The sequence below is a fragment of the Haemorhous mexicanus genome, chromosome Z, assembly GCF_027477595.1.
Source record: "Haemorhous mexicanus isolate bHaeMex1 chromosome Z, bHaeMex1.pri, whole genome shotgun sequence".
Lineage (NCBI taxonomy): Eukaryota > Metazoa > Chordata > Aves > Passeriformes > Fringillidae > Haemorhous > Haemorhous mexicanus.
The window spans coordinates 7,205,159-7,229,329 of NC_082381.1; the positions used below are offsets into that span (position 1 = coordinate 7,205,159).

General features: G+C 41.0%; 2 protein-coding genes and 1 long non-coding RNA gene across 3 annotated transcripts in view; 2 read left to right on the forward strand and 1 right to left on the reverse strand.

Annotated features, from left to right (window-relative positions):
• Positions 1-10,281: 10,281 nt before the first annotated feature.
• On the reverse strand, positions 10,282-11,178 carry LOC132322132 (nascent polypeptide-associated complex subunit alpha, muscle-specific form-like). Its single transcript, XM_059836421.1, has one exon. It carries the CDS (start codon positions 11,176-11,178, stop codon positions 10,282-10,284), a length of 897 nt encoding a protein of 298 aa, XP_059692404.1.
• Positions 10,842-24,171, forward strand: part of SLC12A2 (solute carrier family 12 member 2) — a 53,926-nt gene continuing 40,596 nt past the window's right edge. Inside the window, exon 1 of the mRNA XM_059874126.1 lies at positions 10,842-11,677. Within this exon, the coding sequence (XP_059730109.1) occupies positions 11,177-11,677 (501 nt within the window). The 5' untranslated portion in view covers positions 10,842-11,176. The remainder of the gene's footprint in view (positions 11,678-24,171) is intronic.
• Positions 11,695-16,356, forward strand: LOC132341958 (uncharacterized). The gene is made up of 2 exons (XR_009490360.1): positions 11,695-14,816; positions 14,915-16,356. It is a non-coding gene; the product is annotated as an uncharacterized LOC132341958 (long non-coding RNA).

The following is a 24,171-nucleotide window of genomic DNA, read 5'->3' on the forward strand; positions in this document are numbered from 1 at the left end:
TTATTTGTATCTAGTTGCTAAATGCTTGAAATGTCAAGACTTCATCAACCTGTTGACAGAGAATTAAGGAATGAGTGGAGCAACAAGCCTTCCAAAATGCCAGTTTCAGCATTTACCTATTTTGCTCATTTGAAAAAGAGAACACCTGCTCTCCTGTTGGAACATGAAAATATATCTGTCACTATTCTACCTAAACAGACATAACTGTCAGCTGAGCAAAGTAAAGGTGCCATCCATATTGTAATAAAAGCAGGAACTTAGAAAAAATGCCCACATTTTTCTATCTACAATTACATTTCTGAAATGTATACTTTGCTTCCCATTAAATATGCTGTGTGTTACTTCCTGCAAAGGTTTCCCCCAAACAGCATGCAGAATTCCTCCTTATATTTAATACAAGAGCATGTTACAATGCTATGGAGGGATGGCAGTGTGTGCTCACCCAAAGAGCAGGAGTAAGGGTCAAATGGAAAAACACAACATGAACCATAAGAGAATCTTTTCTGGGGGTCACTGTCTGTGCCTCTCAACTAGGCTCAGTTGCTAGAAAACTAAATCCAGATAAATTCAATATAAATATCTTTACTCACTTCTATTTCTATTTTTTTATTAAATACACTTCCTTAAAAAATAAAGAACAAAAAACAACCAAATTAATTACTTCAGTGACAATATTTAAATATAGCTGATGAGGGGGGAAGTGTTCAATCTAGAACTCCAATCTCCTTGTTAGTGTCTATGTTTTTTACCTTTTTTTTTTTTTCCCCATGCTCCAAACTGCCAAATGAAGGATTTCTTTCAGCAATCCACCTCTGGCATGTCTCTCAATCAAACTGCTTGACCTTAGTGAGCCTCAGCAAGTTTAATGCAGAATTCATTCTTCAGTGCCTTGCTGAATGGCATAGGAGACAAACACATGCTTACATAATTTGCTAAGTCGGGTGTCTAGCTATGTATATAAAACAGCTATTCAACTGAATATTTATTTCAATACAGTACAGATCATTAAGATTTTTTTAAAATTCAGTGGCCTACAGTACTGAAAATTTTAATCTGGGATCAGATACCTTTCAACCTGCTAAAGCTCAAGATCTATTGCTGAAGAAGGCCAAGAGGAAAGACAGAACAGAACAAGACAAGGATAGCAGCATGAGCTTTAGGAGAAACAAACAAATAGGGATTCCAAATTTCTCACATAAAGGAGACAAGACAGTGGCAGAATGGAGGCAAATCCTTGTCTAAAGTGAGTCTCTGCTGTGGAAGATAGCTGGTCACAGAAGGAGCAAGGTTTGTCTTTACAGGACAAATAGAAGCAAAAATGGAATGAAGAATCAGTTATCATTTCCATTACAAAACAGAACAAAAATATTCTTTGAAGAGATCATACCATAAAGGGACAGAAGGAAAAACTGCTGCTTGCTGACAGAGTAAAGAGATAAGAAAAAGCACTGCCAAAAGACAAAATTAGTTATTTTTGCATTTTGATGTTCTAGTTGAGAAGGATAACCAGATTTCAAAAGTAGAGGATTTTCAAAAGTAGAGGATGTGCAGAGAGACATACTGCAGGACAGTATTTCTGCTGCATTTTCTTCCAGTCCATCCTGAAGATTAAGGAGTGCCTAAGATATTAATTCCCTTTGACATAAATGGGTGATGACAATAAAATGTGATGTGTGGGGGTGATGTTTGCCATATGTTTTTGACACTGTTGAAGGAGTTATTTTTGAAACTGGATAAAACAGATTTTACAATATGACATGTGGGATGGGAATGAGCTATAGTTACAGCAGAAGTTCTCCCTCTTGGTCTGAATGAGCTGCATAGAGGATGTTTTGAAACTACAAACTAGTAAATCGATCAAAGCAGTAGCAAGTCAGTGTCTGTTTCAATGGTGCTTTAGGTACCTTTCATCAAGGGAAAAGCAAATGATAAAAGAAGATTCTCTTTTGAACGTTTCTACCAGGATTTGTATCATATTTTGTGCTGCCAGTTCAGTTTCCCAGCGTTTATAAAGGTACCTGATGTCCACTTTCTCCACCAGATCCCTCTGAATAGGGGTGTTTTCCTAGAAGCAGGAGCACTACAGGAGGTAAGTTAATGCAAACATCATCTGGAAATCCAGTCTCTGAAGGGACCAGTGCCAGATGCAAGCATGAGAAAATTCAGATAGCAACTTATACACTGATTTTGAGAAGGAATTCTGTCTAATCCTTGCTAAGAGTTCACATATATTTTGACAGAAAAAGATTAAGAGCTCTAATATTTTCCTCTGCCTGAAAACTGCTGATGTTTTATTGGTCATTTGAATGGCTAGGCCCTTCTTCCCACCTACCTAAGTCTATGGCATCTGCAAGCTTATTATGCTGCTCATCATAATTTTTAACTTAATTGATAGTTCTATTACAGTTGGAAGATTGACTGTAGCTCCCTATTCTCCCTCTTCCAGTGCTTTACAGCATTTTGCACACATGTATTAAACCCCTTCCTATTTGACCCATCATAAGAACCACAGCCTTTTTCAGTCTCTCATTTTTCCACTTCTAAGCACTTTTATTTGTGCTATAGAAGCTATAGAAGCTATTTTATTTCTATTTTCTAGAAAACTGGAAATTTTTGTCTATTGTGCTTTTTTTTTTTAAATGCAGACTAATCAAACTGAAGGATTTAAATGAGGAAGAGTGGCTGACTGAATATTATTATAACAATTTCATAGAATCAAAAGTAATAGAATCATAGAATGGCTTCAGTTTAAAGGGACCTTAAGGATAATCTCATTCCAACATCCTGCCATGGACAGGGACACCTTCCACTATCCCAGGTTGCTCCAAGCTCTGCCCAACCTGGCCTTTCAGGGCTGGGGCAGCCACAGCTTCTCTGGGCACCCTGTTCCAGGGCCTCACCACCCTCAGAAGTTTCATCCTTTTTCACTTTTTTGCACCATGATGGTGTTTTCATCTTTTTTTTTTTTCCTTTGAAACAGTCATGTTTACTTGGAAGTGTCATATGCATGTTAGCTACATGCTATCTTTTTCAATTAATTTTCATAAACATTAAATTTCCTTAGCACTCCCAGGGACCATTCATTCAGGTCACCCTGAACTTATCCTAGAGAAAGAGTTCAAAGACATTTTTAATGATAAGAAGAAAAGCATTTGGATTCTAGCCCTATAAAAAGACATGGGGCTACTTTTTTTTTTTTTTTTTTTTTTAATAAAATGTTGGTGTAATGATTTTCAGAGATTAGTGATAAACTCTTTGAAAGGATGCAGGTGAGTCACTATCTAAGCATTCAAAGACTTCAGTAGCACATACAAAAACACCCCAAGAAAAAAGAACACTTGACCAAAATACTAAGCATTGTTCAGGAATACAATATACAGCAACTTATCCTGCCAACACATCTTTAAAAGTTACACAAAGGACCTACAACTAGTATCTGTAATGCAATCTGTATTTCTTAGCCTGAAAGCAAGGGAAAAAACAAGTGCTTGGCTACAAAACTGCGTTTTCAGCTTCCAGTGCTTATAAGATTAGAATGGATTTGACTGCCTTCAGTATTAGCAATTACCCCAATGAATCTGTGGGTGGAACAAAAATGTGGAAATGAAAACTGAGAAGGTATTGTGTGTTCAAAATAATCCACCTCCACACTCACACAGTAGATTCGATTTGGGCTGTCATCTCTCTATGCCTCAGTTTTCCCATCTGTGAAATGGTTCAAGTCAGAATATGTTCTTTTACCACTGTATATTCTTTCACCTTGGTTCCTTTGTGCTCCCACACTAATTTCCTGTTCTGGAGATGAAAGGAGAGAATAGTTATTAAAACTGATTATGAACAAGCTTCCTTGATTCGCTCCCAGTGGTGGCACTCCAAAGGCTGGACACATGCTCCCTGTGCAGACATCCTCAGGGATGTGGTAAAGGTTCATCTTCCCTGCCTGGTCTCCAAGGATCCCTGGATCCCAGGATCTCCTCTGATGCTAAATATATACCATGCACATCCCAATCATATACCATACTTCCCTAAAGATCTGAATATGAATTAAAGTTAAGGAGTAAGAGATTACTTTGGTGACACTTGATAGAAGTAATGCAATCCTTGTTTCCCATAATATTAACTTCCTGAACATGTAAACTCTACAAACTTGTACATTAACATGAAAAAAAATCTATAAAATACTGGCTTAACTACACTTGGTGCTGATGGTATATGGAGTACATTTTGTTCATCATATCAGAGGAGGGTATCAAGATTTCCATTCAAACAATTGGACTTTTTCCTCCACCCTGAACCACTCAGTTTTAAGCTGTTACAAGGCATGACATAAACAAGGAGTTTTCTAAATACTGAATTAAGTAGGCAAAGTGAAAAAAAAAAACAAAACCAAAACGATGACTGTAGCATAAATTATTGGTAACTTCCACTCAATTTTGATAATGAGTGTTTATAGAATATGAAAAAAAAAATATTAATGGACCAACTGTCATAGTACAAGAAGAATTAAAAGAAAAGGACTGAAAATTAATTGTATGAGTAGAATGTGGTTGGCTGGCTTGAGCTTCTGGAAATATAGATATCTGTGGACACTGGTGGGCTGCTGGCCAACCTGTCTCCTTTGGCTTCTTTACAGAATGGGTATTTGCTCCACAGGACATGCATTTCAGCAGATAATGAATGGGACACAAAGACATAGAAGCTATTTTATCTTCTGGAAACATAATTAAGTAACTAAACAAAAAAAAAAAAAAAAAAAAAAAGGCCCAACCAACCAAAAAAAAAACCCAGCAACAAAAATTAAAAACTTTGAAAAAGAAAAATGAGAAACAGAAATCTTTTAGCTATATGCCTGAATGGTAAGACATTTCCTAATCCCTGTGCTCTGGCTATCTCATGACTATAGGCTACAATCTTCAGAAGTTTTATGTGTGAGACAACTTCTTGCTTGTAGTTCTAGAGAGCAAAGAGATGAACTGATGAAGGAACTGAAAAATGCGAAATGGACTTTGCTCACACAGAGGTGTCAGAAAGAAACTATCAGAACAGGTTCCTAGCTCACTGAGGAATGAACTAGGAGGCTCTCTGGTGAGATGGACTGTATGAGCACTGTCCTGAGCAGCTTAGCTGCTTGGTTTGGAATCAAAATTAGTGTTCAGTAGTCTGGACTGAAGTTACCGAGTATTCAGGCTGGCCACTTTACATTTCAGCAGCACCTCAGTGATAGCCTGCAGCTTCATCTGTGATAAAATTCCTTAGAAACTGAGACATAGAAAATACTAAAACTTTGCAACAAAAGAAACGTAACAAAAAACCCAAAATCACAAAGAGCATAATTTTATTTTGAAAATACATTATACTGCACAAAAGGCCTGTTTGTAGTCTTATTTCCAGAATTCTTGCCCAAAGTTCATCTATATTCTCAAATCATTCCTGATGCATCTGCCTATAGCCACAGCACTTTAAAATAATTAATTCCATCTCCCTTTGAATAATTTCTTCTTCCTAACAGATGTACGTACACACTGCAATTTTCAAATGCTGGGCAAAAAGAGGAGTGAGTCAGACAAAAAGTGCTCTGAATGATATGTGGTAATTGAAGTTCGTAATTATAAGGTCTGTCTTTGCATTTAATCTCCCTGTGTCACATGCACACCTTGGCAGTGGTTTCTAGAGCCTGTGGGCTTTGCTGATCTCAACCAGACTGTTATGGGCACAGGATGAAAGGCAGTTTCTTGGGTACCAAGACAACCAGAACTTTAAAGATAAACCAGTACCCTAAAACTAGACATGGAAACTCACACTCAAGGCAGAAAGCAGGTGCTGAATATCCTTTGTTGAGCTACCAAAATCACACAGCATCTTGCAGAAACTTACATTTTTGGATGGACATAAGAGGTACCCTGCACCTCTCTCCTAAGCAAATGCATTGGTGACAGAGTATTGAAGAAGCTATCCAAAATGTATCTTGCATGTCAGTCTTCAGAGAATGTTTCAGTGTCTGAACATTCTCTGAAGAGAATGAAATTTTAGGACTAGCATAATTATGGTGGTGGTCTCACTCCCACCAGGTCCATAAAAACAAGGACAGTGAAATACTGAAGACACACAGGGACACATCTAAGGCATGAACAGAACAAGAAAGGCCCCCTGGAAGAGATTTTCCAGCACCACATCCGGCTGCCAGCAAACGGATTTCATTTCTAAGTGTCTTAATCATAGGATTTATCTGGCAGCCTTTCAAAAGTGTTGCTGCAATTACCTTTTTTTTCTTGTAAGCTAGGATTAGTGTAATACAAATACAGGTAAGTTACCACATGACAATACCGTATTTGTTAAGACTTCATCCAGATTTCTTGGATAATAAATTATTACTTAAACCTGATTTAGATGAACACCTCTAATAATTATAAAGGACACAATAAACAGCGCAGTAGGAGAATACAAATGTTAACTCTGCCTCTATTTTCTAATGAGCAGGAAGAAAAAATAGAAGGAAATAAATAATATGCAGGAAATGAAGAAAAAAGCAGAACAAGGAATCAGGTTGTGTATGAGCTAAGGAAATGGGGGACAAGATGCAAAAAACAACCTTTTTACATTCTAATGATGACTGCATTAAGGAACAACCAGGTAGATGACAATCCAAGCAGGCAAATATCCTCAATATGGTTCAAGTAGCACATGCACAGAGCCTGCTCTAAAATTTTAGCACTGAAGAACTGCAGAGAAACAGTGACTTAAGCTTACTCTACAGGACCAAAAAGCACAAAAAAATCCCAAAATCCACCTATGCTCATCAAAAAAAAAACCAAAAAAACAACCCACCAACAAAATGAGGAAACTGATCTAAGACAAAGGAGGAGACGAAAAGGAGTTGAATTCTTACAGGTGCCAATTGCTGAAAAAAAATAATTACAGAGAGATGACAAATTTGTATCACCAATCAAGAATGTCTTGAGAAAGGCTGAGAGGAAGTTGGCACAAACAAACAGCAGGAATAAGGCAAGTTACTAGAGAAAACCTTTTCCATGCAAAAGCGGAAATGTATTAAAACCAAATCTAAACAGATCATGAGCATGAGATGAATGCTCCAATATAAAATAATATACAGAAAAAAAATTAAATTAGCATACAGATCTGGAACAGCAAGCCCATCAAGAGCTGAAGGCCAGTGGATGATGATGATGATGATGATGATATAAAGAGCCCTCAGAGAAGAAAAGGCCGTATCCACTTGGCAAAATGAGTTGCTGTCATCTGCTTGCACTTTGGAAGAGAAAGACTTAAAATTACAGTTCTTCTGCTTGGCAAAGAGGCACACAGGAGTGAGATCTAGTCTAAACAAACAGAGCAATCATAATGGCATAAAGTGCTTGCATTTTCCAGTGTTTCACATTATTTATCAAATGTGAGCCCTATGAAGTATCTGTAAATGGCAAGCTCAAAGCAGAAAGTTTGTCAAAAGATACTGAAAACCTCCACAGCCCCTCTGTCCTCCCTTTCAAAAGAAAAAAAAAAAACCAATTACTAATGTTCTGTGGTAAACAATCTTGGCCAGAATAGCAGTAATTTAGTGCTTGCTTTTATTTAATGTGTTATGATAGTTTCTTTACCAATAACACCCAAACTTTACTGCAGTGCTATTTTAAGCAGTGGTATGTAAGAAACCATTTAATTGTCAGCTTAAAGTGAATATTCTTTTATTTTTTCTCTCAAAGTATATTTCTTACTATCGATGACATTTTAATTGGCAGTTAATGGGAATTTGTGTGCCCTTTATTCTCCCTTACAGCTACAGAATCTCTCACCCTTCTCATGAAGTCCCAGAACCCTGATGAAATCTCAGTTCAATTTCCTCTTGCTGTTGTTGCTAGCTTCTCATACAGTGGTAATTCCTCATCTTTTTGACCCTTTTAATTCTGAGAGGCTTGCATTTTTCTCATCAGTCTTTTCCTCGTGTCCTCCATTCCCTTGTCTTTCTTGGGGGCTGTGGAAGCATCCTCAACTTTTTGTTTTCTTCAAAGCCAGTATGAAGCGTTATCTCACATTCATAAAACCACAGAATCACAGAAATGTTAAGAACTGATGCCAGACAGGCCATGGGCCTTGCAGGTGTAGCCAACACACATCCACTCATCCATGGAGGGTGTCCTTTAAAATATCTAAATATTGCAATACCATCCCACCATCATCAACTGTATAACATCCATGGGATTTCACTAGCTGCTTCTCTCCAATGCTTTCACTTATTTATACAGGGAACTGACAGAAATTGCCATTTCCAAGTCTAAACTGTTTCCAAACACCTTATCACATGACATTCTATGCAGATGTTGATCAAGAAATGTTTATGTCTAGTTATGAAAAATGTAAGGTGGATTTTCTTTGCATTTCATTTGTTGTTTAGGTGCTGTTTACTTTCAGTTCTGAACAGAAATCTTTTATTTTGACTCGTTCCCTTCATCATCCACTGTTTTACAAGTGTTTGCAGCCTAACAAAAGTAAAAAAACTTCACCATGGCCTAACCTTTTATTTTCCAGCTTGTACAGAGATTTTTTTTTTCTTCACACTCTGAAAATTTGCCAAATGTTTCAAATATTTTCTCTTTTTTCTTTTTAAATTTGTGAGTCTATCAAATAAGGTCTCAAAACCATTCTGAAGTGATATTTTTTGTTTTTCCAGAACAGTGTTTAAACAAAGAATGATCAGTGTACCCATCTTTTTAACCTACTGAGGCATCCTTAGCTTTTTTAGGCATGTACACATCCCTAGAATTGAAATACTTCTTCCTCTAATTGTTATGGAAAAGCGAGCTTTGTGTTATAGTTCCAGTCATTTTCTGTTGGATGACGTCACCAGGTTTGTTGTTAATTGAAATAAAACAGTAGAGATGTGGTGAGCTAGAAAATGGATGCTGGCACTCAGAGTTTGCTAGGCGGAGGGAGAAAATATACAGAACTTCACATCAGGGGGAAAAAAAAATATTTGGAACCTAGAAGTACCAACTAAAATGTCACTGACATAAAGAGGTGGCATTGCTCAAGAGGCCTGGCTGAAGTGAATTTTTGCTTGATGATTTGTAGCAACCTAAATAAGGTGAAACTGTTTTGGAGACATAGCCCACCTCTCCTGATATTCTGTGAGCTGCTACCTTCAAGTATAAAGACAACAGAAATACACAATGAAAAATCACTGGTGAGCCCCTGCTTAAATTCTGACTGTGGAAGCTGAAGTATTTTACTCCCATCTGAGGTTTCTTTTCACAAAGAGGCAACTTCATATGCTTTAATGGATTATCCAGGCACTTATGTTCCAGTGAGAGCAAGGAGGCAGAACGACTTCACTTTTCAAATTAAAGAACCATGCATGCTTCTGGAGAAAGAATAAACTTGAAGAGAACAGGGACAAAAAGCTGCAGCAGAGGAGACAGAAAAAGGCACTAGTGGCATTAGATCTATTATGCAAGTGGGTTTTACAGTGCAATTGGCAGAGATCCAGAGGCTGGAAGGTAAAAAAGGAGGATCCAGGGGGTGTGTGAAGGGGCCCAGGGGTGTGTGACGGGTGCAGGGGGTCTGTGAAGAACCAGGTAATGTGTGAGCAGGTCCGGGGGCAATGAGGATGACGGGGGCACTGGAGCATCTCTCATGAGGACAGGTGAGTGAGCTGGGCCTGTTCAGCCTCGAGAAGAGGCAGCTGAGAAAAACACCTCATCCTTGTTTATAAATATCGAGAGGGGGGGTGCCAGGGAGATGGAGTGGGGCTCGGTTTGGTGATGGTCAGTCACCAGGGCGAGAGAAAGGGCAGGAACTGATGCACAGGAACATTCCACCTGAGCATGAAGAACTCCTTCCCTGTGCAGTGAACGAGCACGGGAACAGATTGTCCAGGGAGGGTGTGGAGTCTCTGTCTCTGGAGACATTCCAGAGCCGTATGGCCACAATCCGGTGCCATGTGCTTTGGGATGACCCTGCCGGAGCAGGGAGAACAGACCAGATGACCCCGTGTGGTCCCTTCCAGCCTGACCCAGTCTTGTGGTTCTGTGCCGTGGTTGAGGAACTGTGGGGTTCGTCGGGTGTGTGATGAACCAGGGGTCTGTTAGGGGATGTGTGGGTGTGTGTGAGCAACAGGAGGGATGTGAGGGGATCTAGGGGTATATAAGGGGCCCGAGGGGCTGTGTGAGGCACCAAAGCATGTAAGAGCTCTGAGTGTGTGTGTGAGGGGAACTGGGGGGGATCTATGAGGGATGTGCGAGAGGTCCGGGTGTAGGTGTGTGTAACGGATCAAGGGGGTTCTGAGGAGATCTGGGGGTGTGTATTAAGAGACCGGCGGTGTGTGTAAGGGACTGCAGAGGGAACTGAGGGGATCCGGGCGTGTGTGGGACTGCAAAGAGAACCGAAAGGCTCTAGGCGTGTGTATGAGAGGTCCGGGATGCGTGAGGGCTCCGGGGGTGTGCATGAGAGGTGGGGCCGTGTGTGAACGTTAAGGCGGTGTCTGAGGGGATCCGGGGGTGTGCATGGGAGGTCCGGGGGGGTCTGAGGGGATCTGGGGGTGTGCATGGGAGGTCCGGGGGTGTCTGAGGGGATCTGGGCGTGTGCATGGGAAGTCCGGGGCTGTGTGTGAACGCTCCGGGGGTGTGTGAGAGACCAGGGAGTGTCTGAGGGGTCTCGGGGGCTCCCGAGGGGTCCGGGCTCTGTGAGGCACCGCGCGGCTCCGAGCGCCCCCACGCTCCTCTCGCGAGACGTGGCGGCGGCCGGCGGGGCTGTGCCGGGCGGGATCGCGGCGCGGCCCCCCTGCCCCTCCCAGCGCCGCCGCGGGGCGGATGCGGCGGGGCCGCCATAGTGCGGGCGGGAGGAGCCGCCGCCGCCCGGCCGGGGACGCGCTCCCGCCGCCCCCTCCGCCGCAGCCGGGAGCGGGCGGAGCCTGCGCGGCGCCGCCGGTTTTTTCCCCCCCGCATCCCTCCCGCCGCGCCAGCCGAGGAAGCGACCGCGCTCTTGCCTGGGCAGAGCGGGATCGGGCGGAGGGACCGGAGGCACCGTCACCTGGCGCTGCGGCGGGGGCGGGGCGCGGCGCTGTGTCTGCGGCAGCCCCGGGGCGCTGCTCGGCCGCTTAAAGCAGCGGAGCCGCCGGCCGGGAGAGGCGTTGGGAGCAGTGGCGGCCGCAGAGCGAGGGGAAGGCATGGAGGGCAAGGATCTGGCCACGGGGTCCGCGGGGGATGAGGGCTCCAAGGATGCGCTGGGCAAGCCGCTGGGTCCCACTCCGAGCCAGAGCCGCTTCCAGGTGGACCTGGTGGCCGAGGGGCCCCGCAAGTCGTGCGGGGACATTGGCGTGGCGGCTAAGGGAGGCGAGGAAGCCAAGGGCAGGTTTCGGGTGAACTTCGTGGACCCGTCGGCCGGTGGCGAGAGCCCCGGCGAGCCCGGGGGAGGCAGCTCGGAGGGCGGCAACGTGAGCGGCGTCCAGAACGGCGGCGACACGGTGATGAGCGAGGGCAGCCTGCACTCGGGCGGGCACCACCACTACTACTATGATACCCATACCAACACCTACTACCTGCGCACCTTCGGCCACAACACCATGGACGCCGTGCCCCGCATCGACCACTACCGGCACACGGCCGCCGACCTGGGCGAGAAGCTGCTCCGGCCCAGCCTGGCCGAGCTGCACGATGAGCTGGACAAGGTGAGAGCGGCCCCCGGGCTCCCCCGGTGCGGGGGGTGCGGCGGCTTCTCGGAGTGTGTCGGCAGAAAAGCTTAAAAAAAAAAAAGAAAAAGCCGAAAGCTCGCTTTCGAGCAGGCGCAAATAGCGCGGGTGCATAGCTTGCGTCTCAGTTGTGTTATATATTTTTTTTTTGTCTTCGTGACGCAATGGTATTCATCCCCCCCCCCCCCCAGACACGTGCTTTTGGGAGATGGTCCCCCAGTGCGAGAGGTTTTTAGAGCTTTAGGTCTGTTTTCCCCGTCACCGAGCGGGGATCTCTTACGGGTTTTCCACTTCCAAATCGCCTCCAGCAGATAGGGTATTGATTCGGGGGCTCGCCATGGGAATCAGTCTGGGAAGGGAAGTGAAAGCACTTGGTAGAGACGCTGGGGGAAAAAAAAAAAAAGTAAATAAATAAGGATGCGCTTGCTTTGGTAGCAGCCGGAGGTTCACGTCTGCGGCGCCGAGGCAGAGCCCGCTGGATCCGATGGGATCCGGATCGGATGCTGCTGGATCTGCACAGACACGGATCCTGAGCGAGCCTTCCCAGGGCTGCTCGGTGGCTCCTGCGCCGCCGTCAAGGCTTGAAAAATTTCGGAGCTGTGCGTCTGAAGCTTTTTCTATTTTGGACTACGAGTCCGTGTGTTATTTGAGACGAGTTGACAGTAAGAGCCTTCTTTGCATTGCAGGCTGGCTTGGCTAGAAGACCAGCTTTAGCTGAACGTAGAACTAATTTCCTAGACTTTTTTTTTTTGTTTTTAAACTGTCATCACTAAACTAACTCCAGGTTAAGATTAAGCTCTTGCAGTGCTGTTTTCCTGACAGTTTGAAAACTGGTATATGGCTGTGCTCAGGAGGCTGTGTTTTGAGTGAGGTCTTTCTGCTGGGTTTAGGGAAATAAAGAAACGCATGGGCCACATTCCAAGGAAGTGAATATTTTGTTTTCAGAACTTTTTTTTGCATCCCACTTTTCACTCCTTATAGGTGGAGTTCCATGAGGAAATGTGTGTTTTCTCCAGATTTACTTGTTTCACACCATTATTAGGCTGCTCAATGCATCAGCACTGATATGTGGGGTTTGGACTCTTTTTAGGGAGTGTTGGTGATCGTTTAAGTGTATTTTTGACGCTGGCTGTGGAATTGTTCCAGTAGAAATAACTGGTTGGTGTATAGCAAAGATACTTGTTTGTGACATCTGAGATGAGATGTCAGATTTTAATTACTAACCATAAATGCAAATTACTCCTGCCTTCCAGGTCGCCTTTTAATGGAGCTAAATGATGATCTGTGGTCTGACTCTAAACTAGTATGAAATCGAAATTGGCGAGTACTGCCGTGTGTTTGGTATTGGGTAAACTATAAATAAAACACATATATATGTGCTCATAGTACATGTGAAACCACATTAGTTTTCTGTCCTCCAGCTCCCCAAAATTTCTGACTCCTGGTCCATGATGGGATGACCAGGTGTTGGATACTCAGTTGTAAGCAGAACATTTCTCAAATTTCTAAGATTGGCAGGTAGCTTTTTCTAAGGTTGTCAGGTAGCTTTTTCAGTGTGTTAATGTTGCAGCACTGTGGAAAGCTCTTTTGATACCATTAAGATATTTCAGTGCAGAATGCAACATAGTCTGGAAGTACAATTTCTAAAATTGTAATTTCTTTATTAAGAAGAAATTAATGGCAAAGAATTTTCTTTGTAGTCTGTGGCATAGAGGAGTGGTAGACAACCTAATTACAGGATCATTATCAAAACAGTTTCATAGTGAGCATTAATTAAGTCAAATTATTAATTTCTTAAGTGTCATTAATTCATTCTGCAGTGTGGATAGATGAACATGTGAAGATACTACTTTTTCTAAAGCCATACTCTGTCTGCTTGGGCCCTTCCTCCCATCAAATAAATATTGGGATGGAATATGGAATTTTGGTTGCATTTGATATTAAGTATTAATTTTTTGAAAAGGTCATGGTATAAACTTCAGAATTTTAAGTTGAAATTCAGAGAAGTAACTCAAGTTTTCTGTCGCAGGATGTTTAATACCCAAAGCAGTTAAGGTGTTAGCAGCTACTTAAGCTTATAAGAAGAAGGGAAGCCATTAGTTTTTGCTTCCAGCTTAGCAAAACACTTTCTAGATAAAGCTGTGAACAGAAAAGCTTTTAATAAGGGTGTGTAGTGCATGCTAATAGCATTGGATACTTACATTCCTGGCAATCTCATGTCAATCTCACACGAGTGTGAAGTACATCCCATCTCTGATTATATACTTGGTTTGTCAACACAGAACCCTGTGTTAAATCAAGACGGTGCTGTACTTATATGTGGAAGATGTTCTCAAAGCTGTTGTGCTTTTTTTTTTTTACTGTGGCCAGGGGGCTTATTTTCTCCATTCTCAAAGTGACTTCAGTTCCTGCAGACTAGCAGGTCTCTACTGTTGAATAATGCTGTGCATTTGGGAAAGGAGCTTGAAGAATTAACCTTGCTCTTTAGCTGTGGATTTTGTACCAATTTATCAGGTACAGCATGTCTGTGCAAGGGAGCTGGAACATCCTAGCACCCTTACATAAAATTTGCACAGCCTATTGTTGTGCCTCTGCTCTTGACCCAGTGCATCAAGAGTGGCAGATACTTTGTGTAAAGAGTGATCCAAAACTGTTTACCAGCAGTATGGTTCACTGCTTTGAATGCAGCTATTTTATCCAGCAGTTAGAGTTTGTGCTATTCCATTTGCTTTTAATAGGTAAATAAATGTGAGGCAGCGTTGGAGCATTGTTGATGCTAGTGCCCAATATAGAACAGATTTTTTTTCTTTAGCTTTGTTTAGAAGCTTTATCTGTCTAACACATCTCCTGATTCTGTTCTCACAGAAAAGCAGTGTTGGAAGAAGAGTGGCTGTTTGAGGAAGACACACACATGCACTGGAGGGGTCCCATTTCAGAAGGGTTTGTCCTGCATTCCTGGTGGGATAGGTGTTTGTGTGGTCATTCCAGCAGTGGCTTTTCTCATAGGAAGGGGATTATTCTTGAAACGGGCTGTGGAAACCCAGCTGGGTGATGCTGCAGTACTCTGAGGTGGATGAATTGCATAACACTGGTCTTGGTTGATCATATTAAACTCCAGGTGAGGGGTCTTGTTTTAGTATATCATTGACTGCCGATAACTAAGGTGATCAATCTGTCCTTACCCAGTTGGTGTGTATTGATTTCTCTCTGCTTTAGAGAGATGAGAGAGAGAATTTGGTGATGCTGTTGTAGTTGCTGGCTTGTAAAGAGAATGTGTTGCTGGAGCTCTGGTCTCCGGAGATGTTGAGGTGAGAGGATGTTTATTAGCAAAAAAGTGGGAGGGAAGTCAGCATACCATGACATGCAGGTTTTTGTTGCCATGGTATCCCCTGCCCTCTTGAGGGGGATCTGTCTTCAGACCATGGGAAGATGAAAAGTGTCCTTCTCTTAATTTTTTTCCTGTCTTACGGCTTTTCTTGGATCAGCTACATCTGTACATAAAGATATAGCCTGTAAAAATACTGCACATGCCTTTGTGCCCCTCAGTTTATCAATACCATGTCATAATATCACAGCCCTTATTGTTCTGACAAGTGTATACTGTTAGGGTATTCAGACTTGCACACTGTAACCCACTGAATTAATTTAGGATTTTTCTGTATAGCTTTTATTTGGGGAGGTTATTTTTTTTTTTCCCTTAAGACTAGATTTCGCTGTGTATGAGTGGTTCTGATTGGATCTTTGTGCAGTCCCTCGCAGCTGTGGTGAGTGGATGTGGTGTGAACCAAGCCCTCTGCTGGCAGCTCTGCTCTGCTGTTTGTTAAATACTCACCGGGAGCACTGGCAGGGTAAGGTACTGATCTCAGAGGAAGATCCTTACACCACCTCCACCCCATCCCCATCAGGATCAAATTATTAATCAAAATAAAAGGAAATCCAAAGGTATTTAAAAACATAAATGTGCTTTGCTTCCTCCCGCACAAAAATCTGTGAACCTGTCATTTGAATTTGGAGACAGGTGTAAGAAAAAAGGCAATTACTGGTAGTCCTGATACAAACTGAGGGGGTTTTTTTTTGTTTGTTTTTACTCAAGCTGGATGACTGTAATTGATTTCAGTTGTCTTTCGGGCTTTGTTAAAGTTTTCTCAAACATTGCAGTTTTTCCTCTGACCTGACTTCAAATGTTTAACATAAGTGCAGTGTAAAGGTCTGTGTATGGCACTGCTTTCTAACAAAAATGTATTCTGTCTTGAGAGTGCTGAACAACTGCTGCATCTCTAATATTTGTTTAGTTGTATTTTCTTTCAATTTGTGGTTTATGTTTGTTTAGCCTGTAATAAAAGCAGAACTCAGCTAAAGATGCATAAAAGACTAAAAGATGATTGTAGGATATCAAGTTAGCTGACACTGTTATGTAGAGTCTGTCTTTAAGACCTCCTTTCTTCCTTCTCGCAGTAGATTGAGACCCTCTTGCAGATGGTTTTTATTGCACTGTGCTGAATCTTGTCTACAGTCTGGAGGTCTCTTTGTTTCTTCAGTCCTTGTTATTTTCAATTTAAATTACATTTCCTTCTTTCTGTCCTTCATAGATGTGAGCAGAATTTGAATCTTCTCTCTGAAGTTCTCTGTACAAAAATTAAACAAGAGAAGCTCTCTTAGTCTTGGTCTCAGTGCTGTTGTATGTCCCAGAAGCCTATAATTGGTAACTGTTCTTTCATCAGTTTTAAACAGCAGTGACCTTAATGCACCTGTACTCAGTGAGGCTTTACTTGCATTGTGCAGAGGAATGGTTTCATACTTTTTTAGCCTGTGTCAAGAATCCTCACTTTACTTACCCTGATACCCCACTTAAGTACAGCTATTTTTATCAAGGAAAAAATGAATGTACTGCTCTGTTTGCAGCAGTAAATAATATTAGTGTTCCAGGGGTTGTATTTTATAAAGACCTTGCATAATTTGTATTTTTATGTTGCTTGATGCTTGTATGTCTTGAATCTTTGATAAGTCTTTAGTCCAGAACACCCATGGAATGCTAAAAAACAAGACCTGCATTCAACAAACTGCTAATATTGTTCTTACTGCTTTTTCTTCCCCCACATGTCCCAGGGAAGCTGGAAATAACTGAACCTTTAGTAGGTTATATAGCTCACAGCACTAGTGTGGACTGCTGCTGAAAGGAGTGAACTTTTTGCTGTCACAGATCTTAGTTGGATCTGATACAAATCTGATCTGGTTTACAGAAAGCCTACACCCCCTCAGCTGCAAAATCTTGTACTGCATGTGATGATTCAGTTCCCTGATCCAATACTTAAGGGTTCTCCTCAGTCTTTCACTGCACACAGGCATCAGTAAAAACATTTGAGTCTGCACTCCCAATATAAATATATTCATTTACTTTACAATTTTATATACATGTGCTACAGTACAAATAATGTGTATAGCATAGAGTAAAACTTCAATAGTGATATAAAGATGAAATTCACACTTCCTTTTTTTCTCTTTATTAACATTACAAAAAAAGTGTCACACCCCCAGAGGACTGTTTCAGAGGTGATTAAAGAGGAGGGCTACAGAATTCATCTTCAGATTAACTTTTTTTCTCTTTTGGTACTGTACTTGATTAGATGTCAAATGATTTTCATTCTTGAAGAACATTCTTGTAGGGGAGGAGCTTGGCAAGATCAGTATCTTGGAGTAATTTTAAACCAGTGTATTACATCTTCTGTTGAATTCTTCAGATTTTTTCCTAAAGCCTCACAGAATACTCATTCATGAGCAACCGCAAACCCATTTTCCCCACTTTTTGGTATAGGTAATAGCAGTCACACAATGGTCATTGTTCTGAATTAAGATTTTTTTTTTTAATTAGTTGACTTCAAATTATTTGCCTTTCAGAGTTTTGGGAGCTATCCAGTTTTTGCAGTTTAAATCCAGAATGATCTTTGATTTATTTCTGTACTTCACCCTACTGATTATACCTGACAAACTTACTGACATTTCATTTATGCATAAAAAATAACCTTGGATGTATTGTCTGTGCCTTGTAAACGTGACTGATTTAAGGATAAGGTGACAAAAAGAGTAAAGAAAGTCAAAAAAATTAAATTAAAGTTCCATTTTGATAAGGGGTTATCTCTTGCATCTGCATTTTGATAGTTAACTTCCCTTCTTTGAGTCCACTGCTTCTACTTCAGATGATTCAGTTGTTTGGGTTTTTTTAAATTCTAAGAAAATAGCTCTGTTTCAGCTGTGAGGGAACTGTGATGCTACTCAACTTGGTCTGTCAGTCTCCATGGCAGAGACTCCTAAGACTATTCTTAGTAATACTGCTTTTGGACTGTAAGCAATCTGGCAACTTTGGCTGAAATGTGGTGCTGTGCCAGTGCAAGTGAGTGCTTTTCTGTGTGAACGTACCAGCCCTGCTCAGTGCTGGCTCAGGGGTGTGCTGTAGCTGCATTCACCACTTCAGAAGATGACATTAAAAATTCAGGAGTACTTTAAATGATTTTTTTTAGGATTGCTTCAATGGGCTTTTTAATCTGTTGTAAGCCAACAGGTAAAATGTAATTTTTCAGGAACTTACTTCATTGAAGCTGGACTTTTTATGGGAATGGGATGTTTTATTAGGGTTTTACTATTGCTGCTTAGGGTCATTTGCTCCCGTTTCCTACTTCTTGAATAGAAGGTGCACCATGTTTTGCAGAAGTAGATGAAAACCAAAAGCTGTTAAGAGCAAGAATGCCTCAAATTAACCTTCATTTTGGGCTGGAGAATAGATGATTTATGTGCTGGTTTTGGCTGAGGTGGAGTTTATTTCCTTCCCAGTAGCTGGTATGGGGTTCTGTTTTGGATCTGTGCTGGAGACAGGGTTGGTAATTCAGAAATGTTTTTCTTTTTGCTGGGCATGACCTGCACAAAGCCAAGGCCTTTCCTGCTCCTCCTGTGGTCACGCTGGTGAGGAGGCTGGGGGTGCATGGGAGGGTGGGAGGGGCACAACCAGGACAGTGACCCAGATTGACCCAAGGGGTGTTCCAGGCCATGTGACATCATTCTCTGTATAAGAAGTGGGGGGAGAAGGAGGAAGGGACATTGGGAGTGATGCTGTTTCTCTTCCCAAGTCCCCATGATGTGATGGGACCCTGCTCTCCTGGAGGGGGCTGAGGAGCCTTGCCCAACCATGGGAAGCAGGGCATTAATTCCTTGTTTAGTTTTGCTTGTGTGTGTGGCTTTTGCTTTCCCTGTTGAACGGTCTTCACCTCAACCTGTGAGTTTTTACCCTTCAGTTCTCTCCCCAGTCCTGCTAGTGGAAGAACGAGTGAGTGTCTGCTTGAGGCTGGGCTGTTGGGGTTGAGCTATGATGACTTGGAAATCTGATGTGTCCAAAACATCTTCTTGACAAGGCTGGATTCTCTTTTGTACTTAATAGCAGAACATTGTATTTCTTGGGCTACACTTGAGTATGCTAAACTTCTCTGCAGGAGGCTTCCTAATTGGATTTACTCGAGCTCTTATGCAATCAAGTGCTGCTTCTGCTTCATTCTGGAGTGTATCAGGCTTCTGTGTTTCAGATACTCATGTGAAAACTACCCGTGTTCAGAGCCTGGATCCACTTTTCCTGTGAGGTGTGGTTTCTCCTTCCAGGACAATGGATAGCCAAAGGAATATTGCATTCAGTGCGCAGTAAGGAATAATTACTTTTGTAGATCATTCAGAGTGGTGGTTCTGGGAACAGTCATACACATCAGTGGAGAAATGAAGGTGCATTCTTGAGGTGTGAAGCACACTGCTTACATTTCTCTCCCTTAAACTGAAGGGATTGGTTGCCCCTACACTTGTGCAGGAAGTCTTGCCTCCTGCAGCTTTCTGTTAACCAGAAGTGGAGAGACTGGACAAGGAAATGTGGGCTTTTTGGGGGGACGTTTGGTTTTTTGGCAGGAAGGCCTTATTTTAGCTACAAAATTTCTGGGAGTGCAGACCATAAGCATTTATGTTTTCCACCCTGCGAAGCTACTGAACAAAGGCCTTTTCTTGTTTGTTTCTAATTCTCATGATCAGCTTGCCCAGAATTTTCATACCCTCCTGTGCTTAGGAGGGATGTATGAATCAAGATTTGAAGATGTGGGGAAGTTTTCTTTGTTTTGCAGAGTGCTCTCATTCTTTAATTAATGTTTATGCCAGGGGGCAAAAGCAAATATTATTTATATTTCTGACAGGATACTGGTCTTGCATACCTGTAGATGTCAGAAAAACTTTGCTGCTTTATCCCATGTCAGAACTGCTTCAGAGGGATGTAGCCTTCATGTAATAAGCTTAGAGATTTGTCAAGAAAACTGTGTTGAAGTAAGACATTAAAGTAGTGCTAGTCTTCATAAACAAATCTATTTATTTGTAAGTATACCACCTTGAAAGAAATCAATTGCCTGAGTAAGTTTCCTGATTAGGTCTTGCTAACTTAGTTAATACATCATACTGCATGGAAGAGCTGGGGGATGAGTGGATGATTATCCCTTTAAAAGAATTGAAGTTAAAATGGCTTTTTAAAATTTGTTCTATATACAATATATATATATGCACACACATAAAAAAACACACTGTTTAATGTTTCTCTATTAAAAGCAGTCTGCAAGACAGAAATACAAGCTGATGGCAGAGACACATAGCTAATCCTTCAGTTGACATGTTAATTGCAACTATAAATTTCTTCTGTTTAAAATTGCTCTGCTGCAATCACAGTACAACACTTTAATTTCAGCTTAAGATAACATTAATGTTCAGTGTTTGATGCAATCTCTTTTAAAATCTCTGGAAGTGTATGCCGAAGGCATTTGCTACTATATTTTAAATGTATAATTGTAGAGAAGGTAATATAGTCAAAGCACTTAAGTTTTGGTCTCTTGGCTGCAAACCTACATAGGATTTCCTTTGACTGAGGTGAGTAACCAATGATTGTAGCTGTTCATGTTTGAATCCAAAGAATCCCAAGTTTTAAGAAATGACTGTGTTTTATCTGGGCAATTTAGCTCCTGCTGTTCTAGGTAACTTCTGGGTGCCATTTAATGGCTTAGTAGGCTTTTCAAAGTTAAGACTGTAAAGACACCGGAGTGGGAATTATGGCAAATTTGCTAATAGAATTTATAATTAATTCCTGTTTTATAACCAAGTAGTAAAATACCTAATATGACTGCTGAAATTTGTGAAGTGCTGTCAACAGCAATGACTAGTCATTGTTCCCTGATAGTATTAATTTTTTGAATTAGTTCTTTGAAGAAAATGCTAAGAAGGTGTTAGGTAGACTTAGGTGTCTTGAACATGTCTTTGTGCCATGTTTTCTTTTCTGTGTGCTACCTGACTGGGTTTTTTTCCCCACTGGGAGTAATAATGATCAGTCAAGCTTCCCATTAACTCCTGAAAAACATGAGCATTTGAATCTTTTTCTTTAGCTTGGTTAACTATTTTTAACTAATAAATAATCAGAAATCTGTCAGTTGCTCCAGGTGTTCTGTGGAAGATACTGGCTTTCTGAGTAGCAATTTCTAAGTGAGGGGTAACCTTGTCTTAAGTACCAAAGATTCAGATTGTTACATCTTTTAGAATTCAAATTTTCATCGCTCTTTCATCAGTATGAGCATTAGTTGAGCGTTGTGCATGCTTGTTCTTGGTTTCCATACCTGTCACCATCCTTATTCCAGCAGAGCAGGGCTAGTTTACAAAATACTGACCAGTCAGATTGTTCTTTAAGAGAATGTTATGCAGAGTAAGATTTTTTTTTTAAAAGTCATTATTTGTGGTATTTCCTCCCTTTGGAGTTGTTTGTTTTCCTTACAGGAATAAAAACCACTTGAAAACTATCAGACTTGGCAGAGCTGTTTTCCAAGTTTAGTGTTAAAAACTCACCCTGATTTGTAGTTTGTGAGCAAAGTTAGAAATAGTATCCCAGCCTCTATCAAGAAGTGGTTTCCTGAAAAAATGGTTACAAACAGTAGCAGGTGTCACCAGCTTGAGTCAAAGACTGGTGAAAACTTCTGTTTCCTGCTATGTATTTAAGTACTGAAATACTCTGGAATCTCAGGCAACCAAACCCAAGGCTTTTCTTGCTGAAGGACTTATCATAAGACTGCCTTGTGTCCCTGGGCAACAATATGATTAAAACCATTCAGTGGAGCTTTAGGTGTTTTGGAAAGGAAGCTCAGTCCTCTTGATCTCTTTCACAACTGTGTAGATAAAAGCAGTAAAAGATAAAAACAGCTTATCAAACTGACTTGTAGGCAAAACCTGGGAATTTTATGATTACAGACATTAACATGCTGCAAAAGTAGTGTTTAAAGAACAGATATGTTTGATACGGCTTGGTGTCCTTCAGACAGCATTTAATACCTAGCTTACAATTTATTCTTTATCAGACAGCATCACACTTGTACCAGTACAGACTGTTTTCAAAAGTTCTGTTATATAAGAGGTAAACACCATAGCAGGAAGATTATTCTATTATTCATAGTTATTCTATGCATGAAATACGTTTATCACTTCTAAAGTCTTTTTTTCAGCTCCTTGGACGTGTCACAGGTGGTAGGAGCTAGAGTCCAAAACTTCATTTGCTCTTTGAAGGAAAAGATCTTTGGTAGTGTTTAAAAATCCTTTGTCATGTTACCATCATTTGAGGCAAAATGTCTAATAATTCCTATGTAACTTGATAGCTTTATTCTGTCATTTTACTATATCTATGCTCTGGCTAAAGTATCCTTTAGTTAGATAAAAAACCAAACCAAATGTTTATAAGCTCTTTTTTCATGTATGTTTCGAACTGTGTTAATTCTGAAAAGAACAGGTTTTGTAGCCATAGTCTTAATAGTGTGCAGGACTGGAGCTGGGATCTTTGGGAGTATAATCTCTCCAAATAATGATTCTTCCTCTGAGACAGATGGCCTGCTGCATCTGGATCAGTACCTTTTACTGCTTCTTCCCTTCCACAAAATAAGGAACATCTTAAAATGGCAGTGCCTACAAAATTAACCTTTGGGAGATGGAAACAAGAAATCGTGGTTGTATGGGCTGTGAACAGGTTGGCAGTGGAGCTGTGAGCTGCAGTACAGAAGATGTGTGAGAGAGCATAGATTTGTTCTGTCAGTACTCTTTGGGCAAAGATGGTTCTCAGGTGGCTTCCTTCATTTTTTTTTTTCTGTTCTCAGTAAGCTTGAGAGAGCTATGCTTATTAATAGAATATAGGTATGCAATCAGAATAAAGTATGTATCAGGATATAGTATCAGAATTTGGAATGCAGATACAAAGCAGTTTTAAGTGTAAGCAGCTTGATTAGATGTAGTGGAAGGCCATTTTTATATTTCTTTGCAGAAGCTGCAGCTTGAAAAGATTAGACTCTTGATTTTTAGCATTATGATAATATAAACTATTGAAACCAGCTTCAGTGCTGTATCCTGCCAAGATAGGAAGAAGCTGCTGTTGTGAAGCCTTTCTAGGGAGATTGTGTGAGAAGAACCTCATATTATATGACATGTGCTAAATCTGTAACTGGCCAAACTTGAGGAATGGGAAAAGCAGTTAAATGCTGTAGTCTGAGGTGCTTCTCTGGCCTCCTTTTTTTGGCACAGGACTAATAGCAGTGGGAGGGATTAGCTAAAGAAGTCAGTGACTACTTGGAACACACCAAATCAGGCAGTGACAGCAATCTGCCAGGAGATCCAGAAAATAGACTTACATGCAAACTTGCTGGTGGTCCTGCCCTTTACTTGCGACTTCCAAGCTGTGATTCTTGAAAAGAAACAAGACTTCATGTGTGTTTATTCTGGTATTACCTCATACGGTGCAACATAGCCCAAGTATGTTGCCATTAAGATGGGATTTAGATAAGTTCACCACAAAAAAAAAAAAAAAAAAAAAAGCTGCATGACATACACCACTATCAAGACTCTTAAATAAAGCAGTTTTTACTGAACTTTTTGATGCACCAGTGTATTACAGGCTGTTTATGAAAAATCTCAGATCTCCTCTACCAAAATATCAAGTATTTTCTCATTACTAATCTATGTCTAATAGATGAGGAGACTATTCACAGTTGTCACAAATAACTTATTGTTATGATCCAACACTGAGATGAAATAGTAGATTATCTGTGTAGGAGCAGAAATTAACTGTTTCTTGTCTGAAGTCCTGTCAGTGTGTGATAGAATTGTCAGTTGTAAACATACATTATTTTTCCCTTAACAGTGCAAATGAACACCATTACTATTTTTGGACTGATTATTTTGTTTTAAGAATTCTGTTAATAAGATTGTTTCTGGTCTTAAATGCTAAATCCCCTTTTCTTTCCCCTTTTGTTAACACCCCCTCCAAATCCACAGTGTGTTAGTGTTTTTTTCTGTTTATGAAGATCTTATCGTACATGTATTGGCTGTTCTAAAATAGTGCTAGGGCAGTTTTTTCCATTCAGTGTCTGACTTGAGTAGAAGCATTGTTT